This window comes from Falco punctatus (assembly GCF_963210335.1).
Source record: "Falco punctatus genome assembly, chromosome: 1".
Lineage (NCBI taxonomy): Eukaryota > Metazoa > Chordata > Aves > Falconiformes > Falconidae > Falco > Falco punctatus.
Genome location: NC_137580.1, coordinates 118,842,684 through 118,864,548, shown reverse-complemented (window position 1 = coordinate 118,864,548; position 21,865 = coordinate 118,842,684). Strand labels below are relative to the sequence as shown.

Below are 21,865 nucleotides of genomic sequence, written 5' to 3'. Positions count from 1 at the left end.
GTTGGGGGACCCTGGGTGATGCTGGTTTAAATGGTCTTGGAGACCTGTGCTTAGGTTTCCAGTTGCAGAGTAGCAAGTACGTCTTGGGGCAGTCCTGCCCAGGGTTTTGGGCTCTGATCCAGCTGTGCCAGGCACAGCTGTGGGGGTGGCTGTGGTGGAGAACTGGTTGAACTGGTCTCCTTGCCTGTTGCTTCTTGCAGGGCCTGGGTTAACCATCGTGCTCTGCCCTGGCCTGGCTGGGGCTGGTCTGAACAAAACCCACTGAGGATCTGGAAGTGACCTGGGCTGAAGCAAGCAGCGCCTGTCTTAGGTGTTCCCCTGAGGATTCTTGCGGCGACATCCCCCTTCACCCGTGTGGGTCGTGGGGGTTGTCACAGCATGGAGGCAGCTGGGCTGGCAGCAGGCAGAGCATCCCTCGCTTGCAGCGGGTGTTTGGCTGCAGCAGAAACTTGTTCTGGGCTGGATGTGGTGGCAGGGGTGCTGGGCTGGTGAGACCTGTCACCCCAGAGCTGCCTGTGGCTCTGCCTGCAGCTTCTCCCTGCCGCTCATTTCCCGAGGCTGGGATGGTGACAGCAGAGCCCTTGGGGCTTAGCTGAGGGCTGGGGCGCCCTGCCCCTCGGCAGGGGAGCAGGCAGCAAACTGCTGCCCCTGGCATGGGCTCTGTGCGGGACGAGCAGGCTGGCTCTGCCTCTGCCTCCCACCACGTCTGGCTGAGCGAGGAGGAGGCGGCAGGTCCCCTTGCCTCGGTGGGGCAGGCTGGATGGTCAGCTTTGCTTCTGGACCGGAATTCAAAGCCTGGCAGATCTGGCCTGGCTCTCCAGCTTGTGCCTTGCACCATCTGCGAGCAGACGGTTGCTCTCCTGCCAAGCACGCTGCCTCTGCGCGCAGCAGCCCTGCGTTTGTCTGTGCCGCTGCCTGCCAGAGTGTGTGTCTGTGTGTGCACAGGGCTGGGATCAAAGAGCACGAGCTTCTAAAATGTTCTGTCTTTCCGAGGGATCCTTGCCAGCTGGGGAATTGGCCAGGGGAAGGATCGCACCTTTGTGGTGGTAAACAGAGGAAGGGAAGGTGCCCTGGTAAAGCTTCGCAGGTGAGGGGCTCCAGGCTGCGGGTGACCATGGCTTGGGATGCCTGGGGTGGGGGGACATGCCGGGTTTGCTTTTTGTGTTTATTCTTACAACTTCCCCCACGTGCGAGCACGCTACTTCTTCAGTTTAGTTCCCTTTGAGTTCCCGGGGGGTCGATTCCCTCCTGGCTCATGCAGACAGCAGCCCTGCGGGGCGCAGGGGGGGGGGTGTTGTCCTGCGCAGCCATGGGCTCCTGCATGCTCCTGTTTCCCGTGCGTACAAACCGAGGTCTACTTGGCCTCAGATGCTCTCAACTCTCGTCCCTGGCAAGGCTTCAGCTTGCTTTAAGCCTCGGAAGGTAAACGCAGCAGGGGCTGGTCCTGTGGGCCACAGGTGATGTGCTGTGCTGGTTCCTCCTCCCTGGGGCCCTCCAGCAGCTCCAGTCAAAGAGCATCGTTGCTGTGCTCGGTCAACTGGATGTTAATGGCGATGGGGTGGTCTCTCAGCGACTGTTTTCCATCCTGTCTGGATGGAAATGAACTCCATTAACTCCAGCCCCCTTGGAGGACGACGGGTCATTCCTCCTCCTAAGGTCCACCCCAGCTGCCTCCCAGCGCTTTGGGCTGGGGGGACCTCCCATCCTCATGCTTCTCAGATCCTGGTGTGAGAAGCAGGTCCTGAGCTACTGTACCACCTTGAAAAGGTAGGGCTCTGCAGCTTGTAGAAGAGCAAAACTGTACCAGAGAGCAAGTCCCTTGCACAGGTGCCTTGTCCCATATGTATTTTTCCTCTCCAGACAAGCATGATTTGTTTTGCGCCAATTTAACGAAGGCAAAGAGGTCACCCAAGAAGCGACGATGGACCCTAGACCTTTGCCTCTGGCCCTGAGTTGTGCTTGGGTCATCCTTGGGTCACATGGAACTGTGAAGAACAGCCGCAAACCTGTGTGGGCATCATGGGTGGTTGGTGCTTAAGTGGGGGCTGTGGTCCCCATCCGCTCCTGTCCCCTTCCTCTTCCATCCTCTGCCTTCCCTCCCTGGTCCTGCACTGGAGAAGGATCCCATGTTGCTGTGGGACCCATGCTGGGTCAGCCTGAACCACAGGGTTCCTGGTTTGTGGGGAACTTTGCTTTATCTGAAACCATCAGGATATAGACAGCAGCTGAGCTTTGCTGTGGCTTAGGAGAGACACGAGGCTGGGCAGCCCCCCACGTAGCACAGCCTGGATGGGCATCCCCAGGAGCCACAGAGGTACCAAGGTGGTGGTGGGTTGTACTGGGAACCAGCTGGGACTCTGAACTTTTTCTCCAAAGAGGAAAGAGCTGCCCAGAGACAAAGCCTGCTCGAAGGTCTTGCATGGACAGGGTGTCTAGGTAGAGCTTTAGACCAGGTCTTTGGGGCTTTGGTACCCGAGTTTGTCCCAGAACCTGAATCCTGCTGGCTGAGGCTCCCACGATGCTGCGCTGGAGCTGCTGACCTTCGTTCTGCCATGAGCCATCAGTGTTTTGCTGGGAACTGAGGCCACTTTGTGCTGAGCCTGGGCCAAGAGTTTACTGAACTGCAAAATAACATCATGTTCTGTGAATTGGTGGTTCCCAAACTGTTGCTGCCGCCGCCTTAGAAAACTCTTGGTTGGCATCGTCTGTAGGGCTTCTGCTGCTTCTCTACCATTTTAAACAGCTAATGCAAGAAGATGGTTAAAATGTGTCCCAGGAGTCGCGTTGCACTGCTGCGAAGTCGTGTTTGCAGACTTTTCCTCCCTGCAAGGGCCGTGCTCTCTGCCCCTCCGCCGGGAAACTGCTGCATGGTTGTGGCTGTGTGTGCCAAAACGCTCTCCAAGCCAGGGTGAGGTCTCCTGTTCTCCCTCTGGGGCTCTGCTTTTTCCACCCCAAACTGGTTTTTCGAGTAATTTTTTCATATGTGCCTCCATCTCTGCTGCTGCTCACCTGTGCTCGGGGAGGAGCCTCCCAGAAACTGCTCTTTAGCACGCCGCCGACCTGCCCTCGCTGAGTCTTGTCATTCCATCCCGACAGACCGGAGCGGAGAGCCAGCACCCACGACGGCTTTGCAGACTCCGGGAGACCAGCTGGGGCTTCACCAACATGTTCAAGGGAGTGGGCAAAGGCTCCCCGAGCAGAAGTTCCCCCAACAGAGGTTCCCCTGTCAAGCCTAGCAAGTAAGTGTGATTCTCCTCTCTAAGCTGTCCTGCGGGCCCTGGGGGAAGGTGAGGGAGGGACGCCCCATGTCTCCTAAGCCACCCTAAGAACCATCCCTCTTTGTGGAGCAGCCAGAAAGTTGGGGCTTGCTGGGAGCTGATGCCGAAACATGCTGCCCCAGCGGCTGTCTTTGTCTTTGGCGGGCTTTGTGCTCCAGCCTAGAAGTATCCGTGCAGCCCCTGGGATGTGCCTGAAGATGTGCTCAGAGCTGTGTTGACCCAGCAGGGAGGTGGGAAGCCCCTTTTGGGCAGGTGGGAGACGGAAGAATAAACACAGCCTCTGTGCTTGGGTGGAACAAGGTCTGCGGGATGGTGAAGCAGATATTAGCCTGGATTTGAGATCCCAGGACTCGCTGGTTGTGTGAGGTTGGTGTGATGCTGCCCTGGGACCTGGGATCGCTGGAGAAGGATGCTCAGTTTGGTGCTGCTCAGGTGGTGAAGATGGGTGAGGATTAGGTTTGCTGGTGACTGCTCCTCTCCACCCTGGTGACAGGCTGGGTCTTTGCAGGTCACATAGCTGAGGTTGCCTCTTTCAGGCCTGAGGCAGCACCGAAAGGATCTGACACCGTGTCCCCTCTGAGGAGATCCCCTAAGCTCTGGGGGGTGACATGTGTGACGGGAGCAGGATGCTTCCCTAGGAGCAGGGTGTCCTCTGGGAGGGGGAGCTCCTGCAGAGATGCCTCATCCCTCCCTTCAGCTGCAGTTGCTAACTCAGGGTTGTTTTCCACCTTCCTCAGCAATTTTGCACTTCGTAGTGTTAGAAGATCGGTTCTGTGGGAGTCCCTGTCCCCAGCCAGGGTTAGAGGGTGAGGAAATGCAAGGGGGGGTTGTTCTGAGGAGGGGGGGACCTGCAGGGAGAAGGGGGTGCTGGCCCCAGCTCTTGGGGCCACCAGCAGCAGCAGCCCATGACGGTGTGTGTGCAGATGCCTGGGTGGACACCACACGCTGCTGGCACCCAACTGCGCCATTTATGGGGCCAAACCCCGGGTTAGCAAACAGCCACAGAGGAGGGAGGTGGCCCGGTGGTGGCCCAGTGCTGCTGGGCAGGGCAGGGGTACGGGGGGAGAAGGTGACCCCCACAAAGGCTGAGGCTTCCCCGCGCGGGTGTCGGGAGCTGGACCCCTGCCATGGGAAGCTTCTGCCTCAGCCGAGCTGAGCACTCACAAACTCATCTGGCAGACGAACGGGGGGGCTCTCCGACCACCAAGCCGCTCTCAGGGCCTGGCTGCAGCGAGGCACCTCCCCAGCAGCCCCGGAGCCCCGTCAGCCTCTGGTTTGTAGCCTCGCTAATGCAATTTATCCACCTCCCCAGCTGGCTTCCCCACCCGGGCTGGGGGTTTCTCACGAGGCTTCCTGGGCCAGCTCGCTGCAGCCCCTGCTGGGGGGGGGTTGGGCCAGGTTCCCCCCCAGCCTGAGCCTCTCGGGATAACTGCGGTCGCATCCCGGTGAGACCTCACACCTCATCCCTGTGCAGGATGGAGGCCGGAGCCAGAAGCGCGGCAATGACCGAGCTGGTTGTGCTTGTTCGAGGAAGCACCAGCCATCAGAGAAAGGCGAATTCCTCCGACCGTGGCCCGGGGCTTGGTCAGGCCCGTGGTAGCTGAGAAAATGAAGGTGAACGAGCTGGCTCAGGAGGAGCCGCCAGCACAAGCTCTGCAGATGGCCCCAAGAAAATGTTGGTGGCCCACAGCTGCTCTTGGTGGTCCCAAGGCCAGAACCTGGGCAGCAATTGATGTTCCGTGCCTCTGGGGGTTCACGATTAGTGGGTGCCGCTGCTGGCATGGACCCCTAGAGAGGTACCTCATCTTGGTCCTTGGGACCGCGGTGTTGAGCGTCCGGGCTTGTAGGGCCCTTTGCTGTCTCCACTTGGTGGATGCATCCCAGTGAGGCAGTAGCAGGCACAGGGTTGTCCCCGAGGAGCAGCCCCTTTGCTCTGCTCCGGGAGGAGGCACGCTGCGGGGCTGAAAGGGAAAACTCGGGAGAATGTGGAATTGAATCAGATCTGGCTGGACTGGCTGCCCAGGTGCGACCTTGACAAAGGCCGTGGGTGGTTTTGGGGGTGGATGGCAAGTCATCTCCTGGTTTAATAGTCTTCTGGGATTTCTGCTCCTGCCACATCTTCACTCTGCTTCTCCCCGATCAGTCCAGAGCAGTGTGGTCCCTGGGGACAGGCGTGGGCTCAGGGGGCTTGACCCAGCACTGGCAGCAGTTGGTGGTCTGCTAGGAGCAGCCTGGGCTGCAAGAAGTTCTGCCTGTCGGGGAGAAGAGACCCAGCTTTGGGGTCTTCCTTGGGGCCAGAAGGGAAGGTCTCCTGGAAGGGAGGGATGGAGAGGATCAGGGACCGAATGGGGTGAGTGCTGTGGTCCTGCCCAAGCGTGCTCTGGCAGGAGTGACCAGGAGCAGGGGACTGTCCTGCTCCTTCCGAGAGACACTGGCCCTCGCGTGCAGTTGGACTGTCTAGGAGGCAGAAAGTGGTATGAGAAATGAACCAATTAATAACGATAATAATAGTGCTCTGCCTCTCCTAGGCGTGAGATAGCCATGGGGAGGAGGCCTGCCCTGGCTCTGGAGGAGGAGCAGGAGGACCTCTGCCCAGCCTTGCCCTCAGCCATCTCGGCCAGACCGTGCACAGTCGGACCGGAGCCCTGGGATGCTGAGGGATGCCCAGCGTGAGCACAGGCAAGCTCGGGGTGCCTCCACGTATCCCACCTGATGCCAGGCTGCCTCTCTGCAGCCCAAGTGTCTGCACGCTCACCCTGAAACGTGGCGCCCAGCTGTGGTCCACTCTTGTTGAGTGAGGGCATCCCAGGGCAGCAGGGATGGGGCAGCCCCGAGGAAGGACAGTGATGCATCCATGTCACTGCAGGCTGTGCAGATGGCTGTTGGCATGGACAGGAGAAGCTCATGCTCCTCTTGGCACCGTCTGTGGTTGGGGTAGGAGGGCCTGTGGTGGTTTGAACACTTCTCTAAGTGTGCATGGACCAAGCAGGTTCCTCAGCATCGCTCCCACCTTGACTGAGGAGCACGGCAAGGGCGGGAGGCTCAGCCGAGGACAGATGGCTTCTCCACTCATGCATCAGCCCTTACTCTGGCCCCCAGGACAGCATGTAGACATCCCTCTCCTCCCAGGACACCTCCTACCTGGCTTCAGTGCTCCTCAAGCATCCAGTATACTCTTTTGCAGACATGAAGCAGTTTAGCTGCTTGCAGGGCTGGAGAGCCGCTTCCAGCCTGGCTGCTGGCAACAGGGTCTCAGTCTCCTCCTCCGCCAGGCTTCCTTCCTTGGCCAGTGTGGAGACCTCCTGGCTCTCCACTCCAACACACACAAGCGGAGACCCCCTCTGCTCCTGAGGTGATGTTCTCCAGGAAGCATCACTTCTTCCCTGAAGATCAGGTTGGTTGCAACAGCATCCTGGTTTCTAACCTCGGGTGCCCCGTGCGGTGCAAGGGCAGCGCAGGCTGGGGACGGGCAAGGCTGAGTGCCCGTGACCAGGAGGTTGCTGGGGGCTTTTCAGTCCATAGTTTTGTTGTACTTTGGGTTAAACAAAAGCTGATCTGTGTGTCCAGGGTTGTGAACCAAGAGATGGGGTGTCTCAGTGTTTCCTTCAGCCAGGAAGGGGGTGCCACCAGGAATAAGCAGGATGATGTTGGTGATCCACCCTTCCTGGGAAGGATGGATCCTCACTTCTCCCATCCTGGAGCTGAACAGAGGTATCCACAGTCACATCACAACGGGGTTCAAACTGGACGGTCTATAGATGTCATTCCCAGGTGGGAGCCGAATTCAGCCAGACCTCTGGGGTGGAGGGTGCTCTCCTCGGGGCACGGGGATGGCGTCCATCGCCTGGGATGGCGGCCAGCGCGTGACTCACTCTCTCCTCCCTGTGCAGAGAGCCTGGGCAGGAAATTTGGGTGGTGCTCAAGTATTTGCTCATGGGACACCACCTCATTCCAGGCGTGTCGGCGATGAGTGGGAGATTGTGTAACCTCCTGGGGAGTGGGGACCTCCTAGAGCTTGCAGCCTGCTGCACACTCAGGTTTACGGGGACTGAGTCCTGGCTCAGCGCTGCTCCCATCTCCCCTGTTATGCTGGGACTTGGGGCCACCGCTCATCCCCCTGAGCACTTGAGCTTACCTCAGGAAAGGCATCCGTGGGGCACAGATGGGGGAGGAGGGATGTTTAACGGGATATAAAAGACAGGTTGTAGCAGACAGCGATGCTTTGAGGATGATGAATGCCCTGCTTAGGCTTTCTGGCTTGGGATCTCTGGAATTAGACCCTGTAGAAGAGGGCACTTCCAGAGTGCAGCACTCCCCCATTTACTTTGCTGACATGCATTTTGCAAGGCAGGGAAGCTGAGGCATGGCGAGGAGACGCTGCCAACCCAAAGCTCCCAAAGGAGCTGAGAGCTGCTGCATCGCAGGCCCACGCCACCCTCTTGGGAAATCCAAAACAAGGGAGTAGTCAGAGAAAGGGGACAGGAGGATGCTGTGAGCAGGAGTGCTGGGACGGTGCCTCCTCCGGAGTAACGCGGGCTTGGCTGCGGTCGGCATGGGCTGAGCTGACTTGAAACACAAGCTCCGTCTGTGGCATCTGAGTGCTTGGCTTGGGGTGACCGTAACACTCACTGGCACTTTACAGTCACTTGGGGCTGTAATAAATGAACATCCCAGCATCTGCTCTAGCCTTTGGTATGAACCATGGAAGAGCTGGAGCCATGGTGAGGAGCTGGAGCAATGACAGAACCCTTAGGGGAACAGTTTCCCCCTGTCTTTGCTGGATTCAGGGGCTAGGAAGGAAACCACATGGCTGGAGGGCAGGGGTGGGTTGCTCTCCTGCAGGACATCACCTTTCTCCTACCTGCTTCCTCCACCAGACAGATTCCAACCAGCCCTGAAGAAGTGTCCCCCCTTCAGCTGGCCCCTGCGCAATGTCCCATTGTTGCTCCACAAACTCTTTCCTTCTGGTCTCAGACCCCAGAGGTGGCACGTAACAGAGCTGAGCCTCTGCTGAACTTTGTCCCAGCAGCAGTTGTCCAAGGGCTTGAGTCCCTGGGTGATGCTATCAGTCCCCACGCTCCTGCCCCTGCTTGCCCACATCCTGGCAGCGCTGCACTCTCCTTGCCTGGAGGGTAGGGCCGGCGCCGTCCTCAAGGGCAGACGCTGTTAGAAACGACAGGACACGAGGACAAAGGTGGTACCAAGGCTTGTGCTTCCTTGTCCGCAGGGAGCTTTGGGAACCGTCCCGTGCTTTACCGTGGGCTCTGGATCGGGCTGTTTCGGCAGGGCTCTCAGCGCTCACCCGCAATAGCGGTGGTGGGGTAAGGGTTGTGATGGTTCCCATGGGTTGTGTGATGGCACCGAGGTGACAGACAACAGGGAGTGGTCTGATGGGGACCTTTGGTGAATCTCCACAGGGTGAGGAGGGCTGGTAGTTGTGCTGTGGCCTTGGGAAACTTGTCCCCAAGCCCTGAAAGCAGCACAACTGCAGCAGCCTACGCAGTGCCCAGAGGGGCTTGTAGTCTGCGGAGCCAGTCGTCATCCGCTGCAGCGCGGTCCTGGGGTGGCACTGGGCTCTCCAGCATCTCAACGGGCTGCACTGCCGAGCACTTTGCATGAAACAAGACCACAGGATGGCAGTTCTGGGTCCGGCCGAAGGGCCATCTCACCCACCCCTACCAGCAGCCAAGGGCAGACACCCCGGCAAGCGCCTCTAAACAGGGCAAGCATGTTGTGCTGCCTCTGCAGGGTGCTCTCCTGCCCTCCAGCCGTCTGTGGCTTTGGGTCTTCCCAACCCAGACATGTTGGCGCATTTGGGAGTGCTACAGTGATATTTTTTTTCCTGTTTTTTTGCCCCCTTTTTCCTCCCTCCGATGCTTTTTGAATCCACACAAACCTTTGAGCATCTGTGTGTCTTGTGGCAAGGAGTTGTGCGGGTGAGTTGCATGGTGTTCAAAAAGCAACCGCCTGCTCTCTCTGAACACGCCGCCTCTTACCTGCACTTGGCTGAACCCAACAGCCAGGCACTGACCACTTGTGCACCCGTGCCCCTGGACCCAGCTTAGACTCTTTCTTTGGAGACCAGGAGGATGTGGGGGAAAGGCCTGAAGAACCACCCTGTTTCAGGTCCTGGGCAGTGCTGAAGAGGGTGAGAACTACCTTCACCCACCCGTCTGCTTTGCTGCTCCCTCTCTCAGGTCCTCAACAAATGAGCTGGCCGTGCTCATCTCCCGCATGCAGACAAATGCCGACCAGGTGGAGAAGGACATCCTGGAGACACAATCCAGGCTCAAGCAGGTGAGTTGTGGTAGCAGGTGGTGGGGAGGTGAGAGGCTTTGCCTAGAAATGCGTGTCTAGGATAACAAGTCAGGTGTCTGCTCTGTGCATCAGCTTGCTGGTGCAGGTTTGGGGGCTGACTCGAGGCGGGGGAGGAACAGAGCACCCCACAGAGCCTCCCAGCCCCTGGGGCTGCGTACCGGGGCCTCCCAAATTCTAGCCTCTGTGCTTTCTTTTTGGTGCCTCATGTTTCCCACAGCCAAGGCTGTCTCACCTACAGCAGCACAGCCCTGTGCCTCCCAGCAACCCGAGGCAGGCAGCCAGCCTGACCCACGCTGGTCCCCCCTGGGTGGGAGAGATGCTGAAGCAGGCAGCTTGCTGGGCATCCGCTCCCCAGCTGCACCCTTGCACCAGGGTTCCTCTGTGGCCAGTGTGTTGAGCATCCAGAACCTCTGTGTCGGCCAAGGAAAATGTTGTGATGGCTGTGGGGTCCAACCAGGCTTTTCCCTCTGCCTTCCCTGGTCTCCAGGATGCCAGCAATCACCAGAAGAACAAGGCTTTTGAGTTCCAGCCAGAGAACGCCAGGAATCTGAAGGAAGCGGAGACCCTGCTGAAGGACCTCTTTCTGGACGTGGACCGCGCCAAGCGGCTGAAACACCCTCAGGCTACTGAGATAGAGAAAGAGTAAGTGCAGCGGGGGGACTGGTGTGATGGGGGCACCAAGCCACTTGAGACCTGCCTCCCCCCCCAGGATCTAGACGGAGCTCCAGTCGTTTCCATGAGAGACAGAGCTTCAGCCTTCTTCCCACAGACTTTAGCCTTAAAATCAGGGCTTCTGCCAATATATTGTAAAGACAGTGGTGTGCAGGGTGGCTGCCAGAGTGACCATCACCCAAGAGTCCCCACTTGTATCTGGGAGCTCTTGTAAAAGACTAAAATGAGGCCCCACTCCCAGTGCAAATCCCCTTTTGCTCTGCCTTTCCTAAAGTGAATGCCTTTCATTCAGGCAAGGACAGAGTCAGAGGTGGTGTTGGAACGGGAGAAGAGCTTTAGTTGGCCTCTGGTGCTTTGCTCCTCTCTGCTCTCCAGCCCTTCTGGGTGGAAGTCAGGGGGGAAGAGTTGTTTCCTAGCTGGGAAGGGACAGCCCTGATCTCCCTGCAGCCTCCTCCTGGTCTGTAGTTTCTGAGACATCTCTGGAGATGGAGAGCACCAGGACAAGTGCCTCCTCTGCTGAAGGAGGCCAGTGTCACAAAGGGTCAACAAAATAGCCTGGGTCTTACGAGTGAAATCTGGGCTCCACAACCCCCACCTTGGTTCTCCCCCATCCAAACTGACGCAGAGGCGTGTACCTTTTCTCCTTTGCAGCATCCAGCAGCTCCATGACCGCGTGACACAGCTGTGTGCAGAGTACCGGGCCCTCTACGAGCAACTGAACATCCCTGATGTGGGGCCCAAGGTAGACTGGGCCAGGATCCTGGACCAAAAGATGGTAACAGCAGCTATTTTTTAATGTACCTCCCAACTCCTACGAGACCAGATAATTTGCTGTTGCCTTTAGGGCTTTGCCAGCCTTTGTGTGCTCAGCATCATGCAGGGACAGCGAGGCAGGTGGAAGTAACTCAATTCCTCTGGGTAGGAGAATTCTCCTTCCACCTCTTAAAACCCTCTGGAGCACCCTCTTGATTGAGCCCTTCAGATTAGAGCGACTGGAAGGGGATCGGGTAGAGGTGCTCTGCTGTGGGATGAAAGGATGGAGAAGGTGTTGTCTTCAAGGGCTTTACAGCCCTACATCCTAGGGGTTCACACTGCAAGGTCTTGGGTATGTGGTGTGCCTGGTTTGGAGTCAACTTGGATTCCCTTGAAAGCTGGATGGTAACTATGTTCCTCCAGCGCATGTAACCATGGGAAGGGTTCAACTTAGGTTTGTACACCGGGGTTATGTAGCCTGGTTACCTTTGCCCCTGTGTGTGGGGAGATGGCAACCAGCAGCAGTCACGGTAAACACCGACAGGATCCCTTCCCCTCCTCCTGGACTGCTGTCAGATACCAGATGATTTCATACCCTACCAGTGCTCACAGGGGTTTCTCCTAAAATAAAGTCTTCTGCTTTAGTCTCTGCCTCACTCCTTTCACACAGAAACAGGTCAATGGGGGACAGTACGGCCCCGGCATGTCAGAGCTGGAAAAGCAAATAGCTGAGCACAACATCCTCCAGAAGGAGATTGAAGCCTATGGCCTCCAGATCAAGAACCTCCGTTCCGGGGTAAGGTACCCTCGGTCCCCTCCTCATTCCTGTTGGCTTCCCTGGGGACCCCTCGGGCTCTGCTTGCTCTCTGGCCGCGTGTCCCATCTGCCCCTATCCACGCTTGTTCTGCAGAGGGCATGGGGACACCTGAGCTTGGACAGATCAAGCCATGCAGGAGCCAGGGAAGTGGTTCCTGAATGGTTTCTGAAGCACCTTCCATAAATCAGCTCATCAGCATCTACCACATGTTTTGGTAGCATCTTTTTTATCTTTTTCTTTCTTTTTTTTTCCCCTTGGTCTTGGCCGTGTTGTAACCCAGGATGTGGCAGATCTAAAAAGCCAATACAAGGACTTGCTGGTAAGCTTCTCAGTGGTTTTCTGGACAGGTGGGTTCATACAGCAGGGTAACAGCATCCCTGATGGACAGTGAATTCCCAGCTCAGGACAGGAGCTACCTCTGGCCTTGCACAGTGAAGTTGTCCCCCTCATCTTCTGTTTCCTCCCCACCCTGGAATGGGTGTAAATTGAGCGTACACTGGCTGCCCTCAGGGCAATGCTGTGGGTGAGATCTGTGTGTCTCCTCTGTGTGGATCCTTGCTCTGGAGTTGCCCATGCGTCCGTGGGTGCAGGGTTACGGACGTGGCAGCAGGAAACCCTGCCCCATCCCACACGCTGTTCCAAATCAGGATTGCAAATGTTGAGGCTTGCGCTGATCCCTGACAAGGGTTCCAGAGAGGAAATGAGCAGCCGAACCACAGAGGAGGTGGCCAGGCAGAAGGTCCTGGGTTTAGCCAGCTGGGCCTGTAGAGGCTGATGCTGAAGAATGGAGTTTGTGAGAAATACAAGAGAGCTGGGCCAGCCCTCGGGCTGCCCGAGGCACCAGCCCACACCTGAGATTCTGGTTAGACAAACATATCCTGTCTGTGAAGCAGGGAAAGGGAACGGCAGCCCCATCAGATAAGAGCAAGCAGGGGCAGATGTCTCACCAAGGTCTCTGGGAATCTCCTGGTGGATGTGCAACATGAGTGGGGTCCTGGGGAGGAGGAGGAGGAGGGGGGGGAAAGGGCTTCTCAGGCTGAGCACCAATGCCGTGTGTCTCCTGCGCGTGTGGGCAGAAAGCGTCCATCTGGCGAGGGCAGAGCCTGGGCAGCCTCTACCACCACCTCCAGGGCTGCACCAAGGAGCTGGGCTACCTGACAGACCAGCAGACCAGGATCCTGAAGCAAGACTGGAGTGACCAAATGATGGACGTCCAGAGCATGCGTCGGGAGTACGAGGTGAGCTCTTGGGGGATGGCAGCGTGTCCTGGCCGCCGGAGGCTGCCCAAGCCCAGCACGTGGGATTTGCAGGGTGGGTCCCAGCCTCCTGGACATCCACCACCAGCCCTAAGCCTGGTGCTTTCCTGGGGCGTCCCGGTAGTGCTGGGCACAGAAACAGAAGTGGAAGAGACACTCTGCATCCATGCTAGAGTTAAGGGTGAGCCGCTCTGGGTGTCCCCTCCTGTCCCCTGAGCTGGCGTGTGGGACTGTACACGAGAGAGCTGTCGGTGAGGCTGCCCATAGTCAGAGGGGAGGGAAAGGCTCGGCATCGTGTCAGCCTCGGCGTCCAAAGTACAACACCCAGTGACTGCTATATGCTGGGACCAGGAAGAAGAGAGGGATAATTGCTTAGGAAAATGCTCTTTGAACGAATGCCGTGATGCTTTCTGAGGCCCAAGCGTGTCTAATTTGTTTTAGCTTTGCCTTGCCCCTTTCTGTTATCTTAAAAACAAACAAACAAGGATGGTATGTGGGACTTTGGGAACCTTTTCGCTGCTACGTGGGGTTTGGTGCCCCAGGAGGCTGCTCTGTGCTCCCTGCATGCTCCCATGGTCATCAATTTTTTCTTTCGCTTCAGGATTTCAAGTCTAATGAGCTACTCAGCCAGGAGGAGCTTGTGAACCATCTTCAGGACGATGGGGATAGGATGATAGAGCTAAAGCACCCGGCTGTCAAGCCTATCCAGGTAGGGAAAGGGGCTCTCTTCCAAAACCCCGTAAGAGAACAAGATTGTCTTTGTGCACCACGAGCCAGGGGGTGGGTTGCTAGAGACCTCCTCACCTCTTCTGCAGAACTGTTACTCTTTCCTCTCACACTGCACTGTATTTGCCAGCTGCAGCCCCGGGGGGAAGGTGGGGGCAATGCGGGGTCTTCACCCATTCCTGACTCTCCAGGAGACAGTGGCTAGCATCTGTCTGCTGGGACCAGCTCCCGCTCTGGTGCTCACACGTGGGGCTGTTGCAGCCACCTTGACGCTACTGCGAAGCTCCAGCTATGCCACAGCGTGACCTCTCCCAAGCGAAACCAGCTCCCAGCCTCCGAGGTTGTGTTTCCAAGCCCACAAACACAGTGACAAGCTGAGGTGGGCTCTCGGCCACCAGCACTACTGGAGCTGAGACCCCTTGAGAAATGGTGCTGCTCTGTATGAGCAGGGTCCGTGTGGAGCGTGTCCTCGCTCAGGCTCAGCAGCAGGCAGTGCCTGGGCGTAGCTTTGCCTCTGCTCCACAGCAGTCTTGACTCTTCTTCTGATCGCTGGGACTTCTGGGGGCAGCAGAACCAGTGGCGGGGGAGGTAGGACTAGCTGGAGCCCACTGAGCTGTGCTCTGTCCCTCCACAGGCTCACCAGGAAGCCTTGAAGAACGAGTGGCAGAATTTCCTGAACCTCTGCATTTGCCAGGAGAGTCAACTGAAAAGCGTGGAGAGCTATAAGAAGGTAAAAAGCGACGAGGAGAGCGGGGGCCGTGGGGCTGCGGGGTCGGGCCAGCGTGGGCAGGCTGGGAAGAGAGGCAGCAAAGGGATGAGGATGGGAGATCCTTTGCTTACACCTAGCCAGGGTGTTGTGGGGAAACACTCCTCAAAACGCAGACCTTTAGTGCGGCAGCGAAGGACTGGCTCCCAGCTCACCTTGTCGGCCCTGTTGCGTGAGCGTGTTGGCTTGGAGAAGACAGCTTGCCGTCAGTGCCTGGGACCTGTCCCTTGATCTGGATTGTTCGCCTGTGGTTCGGGCGGCGCAGGGTCCTTGTCCCAGCGTGCAGCCAGAGGGTGGTCTGTAGGGTCTTGTGAGCCCCAGGTGGGTTGTGGAAGAGACGCTGAGAATGGGAGACCCCATGTACTTGGAGATAGTAATGTCCTCCCACCCCTGACTGTTTTCCTACCCCACACCTCCAGTTCCAGGATGATGCTGAGGCTGTGAGTCGCTCCCTGAAGAAGATGAATTCTGACCTGGACACCAAATACAGCAAGTTCAACAAAGACAGCCCTGGGGTGGTGTCAGATCTGCTGCTGCAGCTGGAGGTGAGGTCTTCAGGGCTGGTGGCACTAGTTGGACCTAAGGGGCAGACCAAACATTACAACCTCCCCGATATATAATAGTGGGGAAAGGGAAGAGGTGGATAAATAACCCCACCGGGACAGCTCAGGCCAGCTCTGGGCTAGGGAGGGAGAAGCTTACAGCAATACTGTGCTCTGGATGCCGAGCCCCTGTAGCCCCAGAAGGTCCGTGCTGCTCATGCTGTGGGGCAGTGACCCCTGGGGAGACACTGGTCCCCATCGGTGACAGGCAGCCAGGCCCCAGGTCACCATGAGAGCAAAGGGGAAGCACAGGGAGGAGCTGCACTTTGTCCTAAACATGAGACACTTGGATTAGAGGCCTCGTGGAGAGCGTGAGCTGCTGGCATCCAAGCAGCCCGGAAAGGTCGTCCCATCTCCTCAGCACTCTCAGGAGCTCGGGGCGAGGGAGGGAATAAATAAATCTGACCTCAGGGACAAGATGCAGATAGGAAAGGAACGTTTGCCTGGGAGAGAGGGAGGGGACACTTTCAACGTGATATCTTCCCATGCATGCAACACATTTCACTCCTGAGAGGTGCTGGTATCTTGGTACCTGCTGACACTGGAATGCAGCCACCTCTTGGCAGGTGTTCCATTTCTGAGAAGAAAAACTTCTCCAGGACATTTAATATGACAGTGTGGGATCACCTAAAGTTAATTCAGGCTGTGCCTTCAAGGGCAGATCTGCCATGAGTGAAGGAAACGGAGGAGAGCATTGATAATGAAAAGGGGAAGAAGGGACATGGAGGGGTCAAGAATGGAGAAACTCCTGACTTCACCCCAGCAGTGACCACACAAGGACGGAGAGCTGGCCCCAGCATACCCACCGTAGTGTGACCCTCCCCTTCCTTCTCACCCAAGCCTGGTCACAACCACTGTTTACCCTGTTTTGTCTAGAACGAGGAGAAGGTGGTGAAGCAGGCAGAGAAGAGCATCAGTGACCTAAAAAGAAGGAGCAAAGAGATCAGTCCACTGAAACTGCGGAGGATGCATCCCCCTCAGACCCTCACCTTGGACACCCTCTGTGACTGGGATGCTGGGGAGGTGAGGGCTTGGCTAGCAATACCCTCAGAAGGAGGCAGGCAACTGGATTCTTCTTTGGTTGCTCCAGACGGTGGCTCCCAGTGCCAGAAAGCCAAGCCTCTCACTGGGCTTTGTGTCTTTGTCCCAGGTGCAGCTGACCAGAGGGGACAAGTACACTCTGAAGGACAACAGCAACCCAGAGATGTGGGTGGTGCAGAGCAGCACTGGTGTGGTCCAGGAGGCACCTTCTGCTTGCTTCTCCATCCCTCCACCAGACCCTGAGTCCATTGACAAGGTCAATAGGTGAGCCTGCAGTGGGAAGCCTGACTCGGGGAGATGTTCAGACTCCCTCCTAGGTCGCAGCCGCTCTGACTGCCTCAGCTGCAGAGAAATAGCAGCTGGGAGCAGACCTCTTGACTGTCTAGGACAAAATCCCTCCTGGAGAGGGATTGTTCCCTTCACCCAAGTATCTCGTCCAGGTTCCTGCCGTTCCTCGACGGCACTGCGTGCTGCACAGACCTTGCTGTCAAAGAGCTTTCTGGCAGTCAGGCTTGATTTCTTCACCCAAACATATGACTCGCACAGGTTTGACTAAATTCATTGCAGAATCAGTCTGGAGCTTGGGACTTGCCAAACAGGACAGTTATCTGTGGTATCTCCTCTCAGCCAGCTCCAGCTAGAAACTGAGAAACGTTCCTTGAACCCTTTGTAGCCTGCTGCCTGGCTGCTCAGCCAGCCTCTGTGGTTCCCACAGGATGGGGCGGTGGTGCAGGCAGCTTCAGCATTACCTTTTTAATCATATCCCCAGGTGCTTGGGTAAATCCGTGCTGCTCAAGTGCTCTGGAAAGGTCCGCAGCCCGGATTCAGACTGACTCGGGCATGCCCGTGACGGGAGCTTGGGTCCCTAGTCACACGGGTGTCATTACTTCATTGTGTTGCTCTTCCTGGGTGCGTACCCCTCTTCACATGTCCCAGATTACTGAGTCCTTTGGATTTATGGGTTCCATCTGTGTTTTAAAACAGGAAAGAACAAGTTTGCTGTGTCCTCTTGGATTAACAGCTCTGCAGGTGTTCCCTGGAAAACTCTCACCCTTTTCAGGCCACATCTGATGGCTTACTGCATTTCCCGGTGTTTGCTTCCCCTCCTACAAGCAAAATACTTGTCTTTATTTTATTTCCCAGCCTGTTCCACCATTCAGTCCCTCTGCATGGAGCTATGTCCTGGCCCTGCGGAGGGCCAGCCCTCGTCTGGCAACAGCCAGGCAAGCTGGGACTTGCTGGTTTCAGCCCGATGTTCAGCTGGAGCAGCCTACAGCAGGGATGTCAGCTAGCCTGGTCCTGCAAAGGCCCCTCCTCCTGGCTCCATCAGTCTTTTCTCACCCAGAGATATTTTTTGTTGGTCCTTCCAGCTCCTGCTGATCCCAGCCCTAGTTTCGTTAGAGGGGAACCATCCTCAGAAATGAGACTTGGCATTTCTAGTGCAGCAGCCACAGAAGCAGCTACTTGTACTTGCTTCCTGCAAAGCTGCAAAGCGAAAATTTCCAGCTTTGATAGGTTCTGCTGAGAGTTGGAAACACTGGCTCCACGGGGAGAAATCAGCTGCTCTTGCTGCTCTCTTCTTTCCTAAGGGACATCTCTGAACTACAACAGGCTGCAGGCTCCCAGCCTGCCCCTGCATTTGGGAGCACCTTCCCTGGCAAAGCCATGAAGCTGCTGCTGAGCTGGGCTCTGTCAAGGCTTGCTCGGTGCAGCAGTTTCCCATCCTGCTGGCTGACGATGCTCCTTTTTGCTCACAGGCTGGAGGGGGAGCTTAACACGGTGAAGCAGAAGCGAGCGGCAGTTCAGAGCACCCTGAGACGCAGCCAGAAGGAGCAGGTTCAGCCCAGCCAGCCGGGTATGTTAGCCAAGCCCTCTCCAAAGCAAGCCCATGCACCTCCCTTGCAGAGCTCCTGAGCCTGGCTGGAAGCAGAGCTGTCACCCGGACAGGCAGGGGGACCTGTGGGTCAGTGTGAGGTTGGCTGCTGCTCTGTGGAAAAGAGCAGCTGATGCGATAACTTGACCCCTAGTGCTGCCAAGGGCTCACCGTGTGATCTTGGGCAATTCACTTAAAATCTCTGTTGCCCTTCTCAAACCTCTGAGATTGACCTCCAGCTCCATCAACAGTTGCAGGGTATTTAGGGCTGCGGGAGGATGTGCCTATCCAGAAGCCTTAATTAAACATCCTTTGGAATCGGGGTCCCTTGTGGTTCTCTTGCCCAGCTGGGGGCTGTGGAATAAGCAGACAGCCATGGCTAAAGCCCTGACTAGCTGTGTTACTCCCACAGCTGTAGTTCAAAAGCTCCCAGAGCTTTTTTTTTCCCCCCCAAGAAAAAAAGAAAGAGCTGAGCAGGGATGTGTCTGCATGGCAGCCCATGGCTGTCTTTGTTCCTTCTTTGGACCTGAGCTCTGGCTGGCCAGGGCAGAGCTAAATAAATCCATTTTCCTAAGCCTTTTCCATGGGTAGGCACATGCATGTGCATGATGCTCTGCGGATCAGAAATGCTAACTGTATCATCTATGGTTGCACCAAAACCCCATGCTCAGGAGGAGCCTGTGTGCTTCAGAGCTGCAGAACACGAAGGATAGTTTTGCAGCAGGGCTGTCGTGAGAGGGAGCTGGAGCTTTTGGGACCACGTATGGGAGAGCTCAGGGAAAGGGCTGTGCACCACGACTGGGATGGCAGGTGAGGAGTGGGGATTAACCCAAGCTGTGTCTCACTATAGCTCTGTCCAGGACCCCCCCTGTAATCCAGGATGATCCCCAAGCTGACCAGCTTCTCGGTAGCCTGGATCGTGTTGGCAAGGACCTGGTTCAGGTAGAGAAGGAGGTCTTGAACCGAGTGAGGTCCCCAGTGCACTACAGTGACCCCACAGATGACCTTGCCAGGAGGATCAAACACCAGCAGGTGGGTGCTGCTGTGGGGGGCTTGGGGCAGGTGTTTTGCTGATTGACTCGATACCAAGCAAAAATGAATTCCAAATCAAATATAAGAATAAATGCAGCTTATTATATTACAATATAATAAAGGAAAATAGCATGCGGTATGATAAAAAGGAACAGTACTAGTTACTATGCACAATATGATAACAAAGCAATAGGAGCGAAGCATCAAATCATTACCACGAAGTGTTACAGAGGCTAAGAAAAGAATTCATCACCAGTTACCACCTTAGCATCCAGGCCTCCACTTTGGCTGGGCAGCCCTGTTGCAGCCGGCACCAGGAGTCTCTCGGTAACTGGGAAGATTCCTACATGGTGCCTCCATCCATAGCTGAGGCTTCTGCCCAGTCCCAGAGCGTGCCCGCCTTTATACTCAGTGAAAAACAAAAATAGTTTACATACCTAGTGTATGTAAACTTTGAAGTTTAGGCTAAGTGCAGGCATGCACTGTCTCATCTTTCATAAGGTTCACACATGCCAAGGATGTTGGCCAGATGCCCGAGCGTGGTGGAGTTACCGTCATGACGCAGCTGCACACAATATTATTGTCTGGATGGTCCTGCTCACATCTTGCTTGTTCAGGGGGCTCAGGACAAACCCCAGCTGCTCATTACAGTTGTCCTTGAGCTCCCTGAGCTCCCTGTCCGAGTTAGATTCCTAACTAAAGGCAAAGACTTTTTCATACGCAGTAATCCATTTAATAAATTTTCACCATGGCAGGATGAGTTCGGTAGTGCTGTCTCCTTGGCCAACATCAGGTTGACGTAAGAATTATGCAGGAGATGACAACTGGTGCTTCAAAGAAGACCATACTGCAGTTGGAAGGGTTTCAGGCTGGCTTGAGCCCTTGAAATGGGACATTAAACCAAACCCTCGGGAATCGCAGGCTTTTTCCTTGGCTCAGCTCTGCAGCAAGATGGTCCATTTGTTTCAGAGCTGTGGACCAGTCCTGGAAGGTCCTAAGCCTTGTTGTGGGGATGCTGTCACCCCTCACTTTCAAGTTTGTAGCATAAAAGACTACGGGGAGAGGGAATTAATCCAAAGACTAGGCTCACCTGGTGGGGAGTGCAGACTGGTAGGTGTGAGGGGGGGCAGGAAAAGAGGCAGCGCCCTGGAGCCCCCCTTCTTTGCTCTGGGATAAGGTCTGGGTCTGTACTAGTTCAGCTTGTTACATCTTCATCTGTGGGTATTTACCCAGCCCTGGCAGGAGCGTAGACCCAGGCAGGTAGGCTTCTTCCATCACTGCCCATGCGGATCTCTTTCCCACACCCTGCCACTGCCAGACAGCCGCAGTCTGGATGGGGCTGTGGCCCGAGGGCCAGCTCCTCCTGAGAGGGCTACCGCACCCTTAGCCCCACAGCAAAATCCGCCCCTGGGGGAGACACCTTTTCGCAACAGCACTGTTATGACTGCGTTGGGTGACTCTGCTCCCATCTGATGTGCCAGGAAACAACAAAGAAACTTGAGAACCTGGGGGCAGCCAAGGATGCCTTGCAGAAGGAGTGTGAGACCTACCTTTCCAAGAAACCCACCAGCACCTCGGCGTCCCAGCTTCCCGTCACACTGAATGCCCTCAGGAGCAAATACAACGATGTCAATATGCTCTCCAGCCTGTACAACGAGAAGTGAGTGATGATGGCAAGGCCTGATGGGGATGAGGGATGGAAGTCTTTGCACAGAGGTGTCAACACAGAAGCATGAGAGAAAACTCTTCTGGTCTCTCTGGGTGTTGGTTGAGGTCCATCCAGCCTGGTGCAGGTTGGAAACCTCCCATCCATCATCAAAGACACCTCTCAAGGAGGTCCTGTATGTAATCTGTGATCCCCTCACTGTGGAAAATCCACCGCAATGGGGGTGTGTCCCAGCTCTGCTGTGTGGTGACATGCCACGTACCTGATTTCTGGGCAGCATGACAGGGTTATGTGTGGATATTGCTTGTTCTCTGCTATGCTGCAGAAGCTTCAATGGTAAATAAGCTTAAATGTGCAAAATCAGAGAGGAAAGGAGAAGAATGGGATCTTCTGTAGCTAACCTCGTCCTGTCATTTTTCTCTTACCCAGGGCTAAGGCTGCCCTGAACCTGGAGACTCAAATTGAGAACACAGACAAGATTGTCAGCACGTTTGAGGCCAAGCTAGCTCAGGATAGCATCATTCCTGCATCTCCCAATGCCCTGCAGGACCGGGCCAACGATCTGCAGGTAGGGGAACATCAGGCTTTTCATTAAGGAAGGGAGATCGCTGGTAGCCACAGTGGGGAGAGCTGGACTTTGCTTATTTGAGCACCTAGAGGCACCAGTGATGAAGCCTTTCTAAGGACTTGTTCCTTGAAGGCTTTATGTTAGTGTTGCAGGCTGACCTGCGCTCGCTGGCTAGCAAAAAGCTCTGTCCCTCTCGGGTTACTTTTGGGGTTCCTGAAATACACGATGAACCCCTTAGCATCTAACCTCTGTTGCTCTGCCTCACATCCATCCCTATTCTTTCCTGCTCCTGATCTCCTTGCCCCATCCTTAGCGCTCAGTGACCCTTTTTTGCCTTCACATGCTCTAGGAGAACCTGCCTTAGCAGGGGAGTTGAACTAGATGATCTCCAGAGGTCCCTTCCAACCCCGACCATCAACCCCCAAAACTTCTCCCTTCTGCTGCATGCACATCAACCCCCAAAACTTCTCCCTTCTGCTGCATGCACCATCCAACCC

General features: G+C 56.1%; 1 protein-coding gene across 2 annotated transcripts in view; it reads left to right on the top strand.

Moving 5' to 3' along the window:
• The first annotated feature begins 912 nt into the window (after positions 1 to 912).
• Positions 913 to 21,865, top strand: part of EVPL (envoplakin) — a 28,160-nt gene continuing 7,207 nt past the window's right edge. Inside the window, exons 1-16 of one of the 2 annotated variants that reach the window (XM_080393456.1) lie at positions 913 to 3,239; positions 9,476 to 9,575; positions 10,084 to 10,238; positions 10,920 to 11,043; positions 11,692 to 11,817; positions 12,119 to 12,157; positions 12,915 to 13,076; positions 13,696 to 13,803; positions 14,455 to 14,550; positions 15,006 to 15,131; positions 16,065 to 16,211; positions 16,339 to 16,493; positions 17,987 to 18,084; positions 18,953 to 19,134; positions 20,616 to 20,794; positions 21,230 to 21,368. In XM_080393456.1, the coding sequence (XP_080249582.1) occupies positions 3,166 to 3,239; positions 9,476 to 9,575; positions 10,084 to 10,238; positions 10,920 to 11,043; positions 11,692 to 11,817; positions 12,119 to 12,157; positions 12,915 to 13,076; positions 13,696 to 13,803; positions 14,455 to 14,550; positions 15,006 to 15,131; positions 16,065 to 16,211; positions 16,339 to 16,493; positions 17,987 to 18,084; positions 18,953 to 19,134; positions 20,616 to 20,794; positions 21,230 to 21,368 (2,010 nt within the window). In that variant the 5' untranslated portion in view covers positions 913 to 3,165. Of the gene's footprint in view, positions 3,240 to 5,806; positions 9,576 to 10,083; positions 10,239 to 10,919; positions 11,044 to 11,691; positions 11,818 to 12,118; positions 12,158 to 12,914; positions 13,077 to 13,695; positions 13,804 to 14,454; positions 14,551 to 15,005; positions 15,132 to 16,064; positions 16,212 to 16,338; positions 16,494 to 17,986; positions 18,085 to 18,952; positions 19,135 to 20,615; positions 20,795 to 21,229; positions 21,369 to 21,865 lie in introns of both variants that reach the window. The other variant, XM_080393457.1, reaches the window with a different exon arrangement.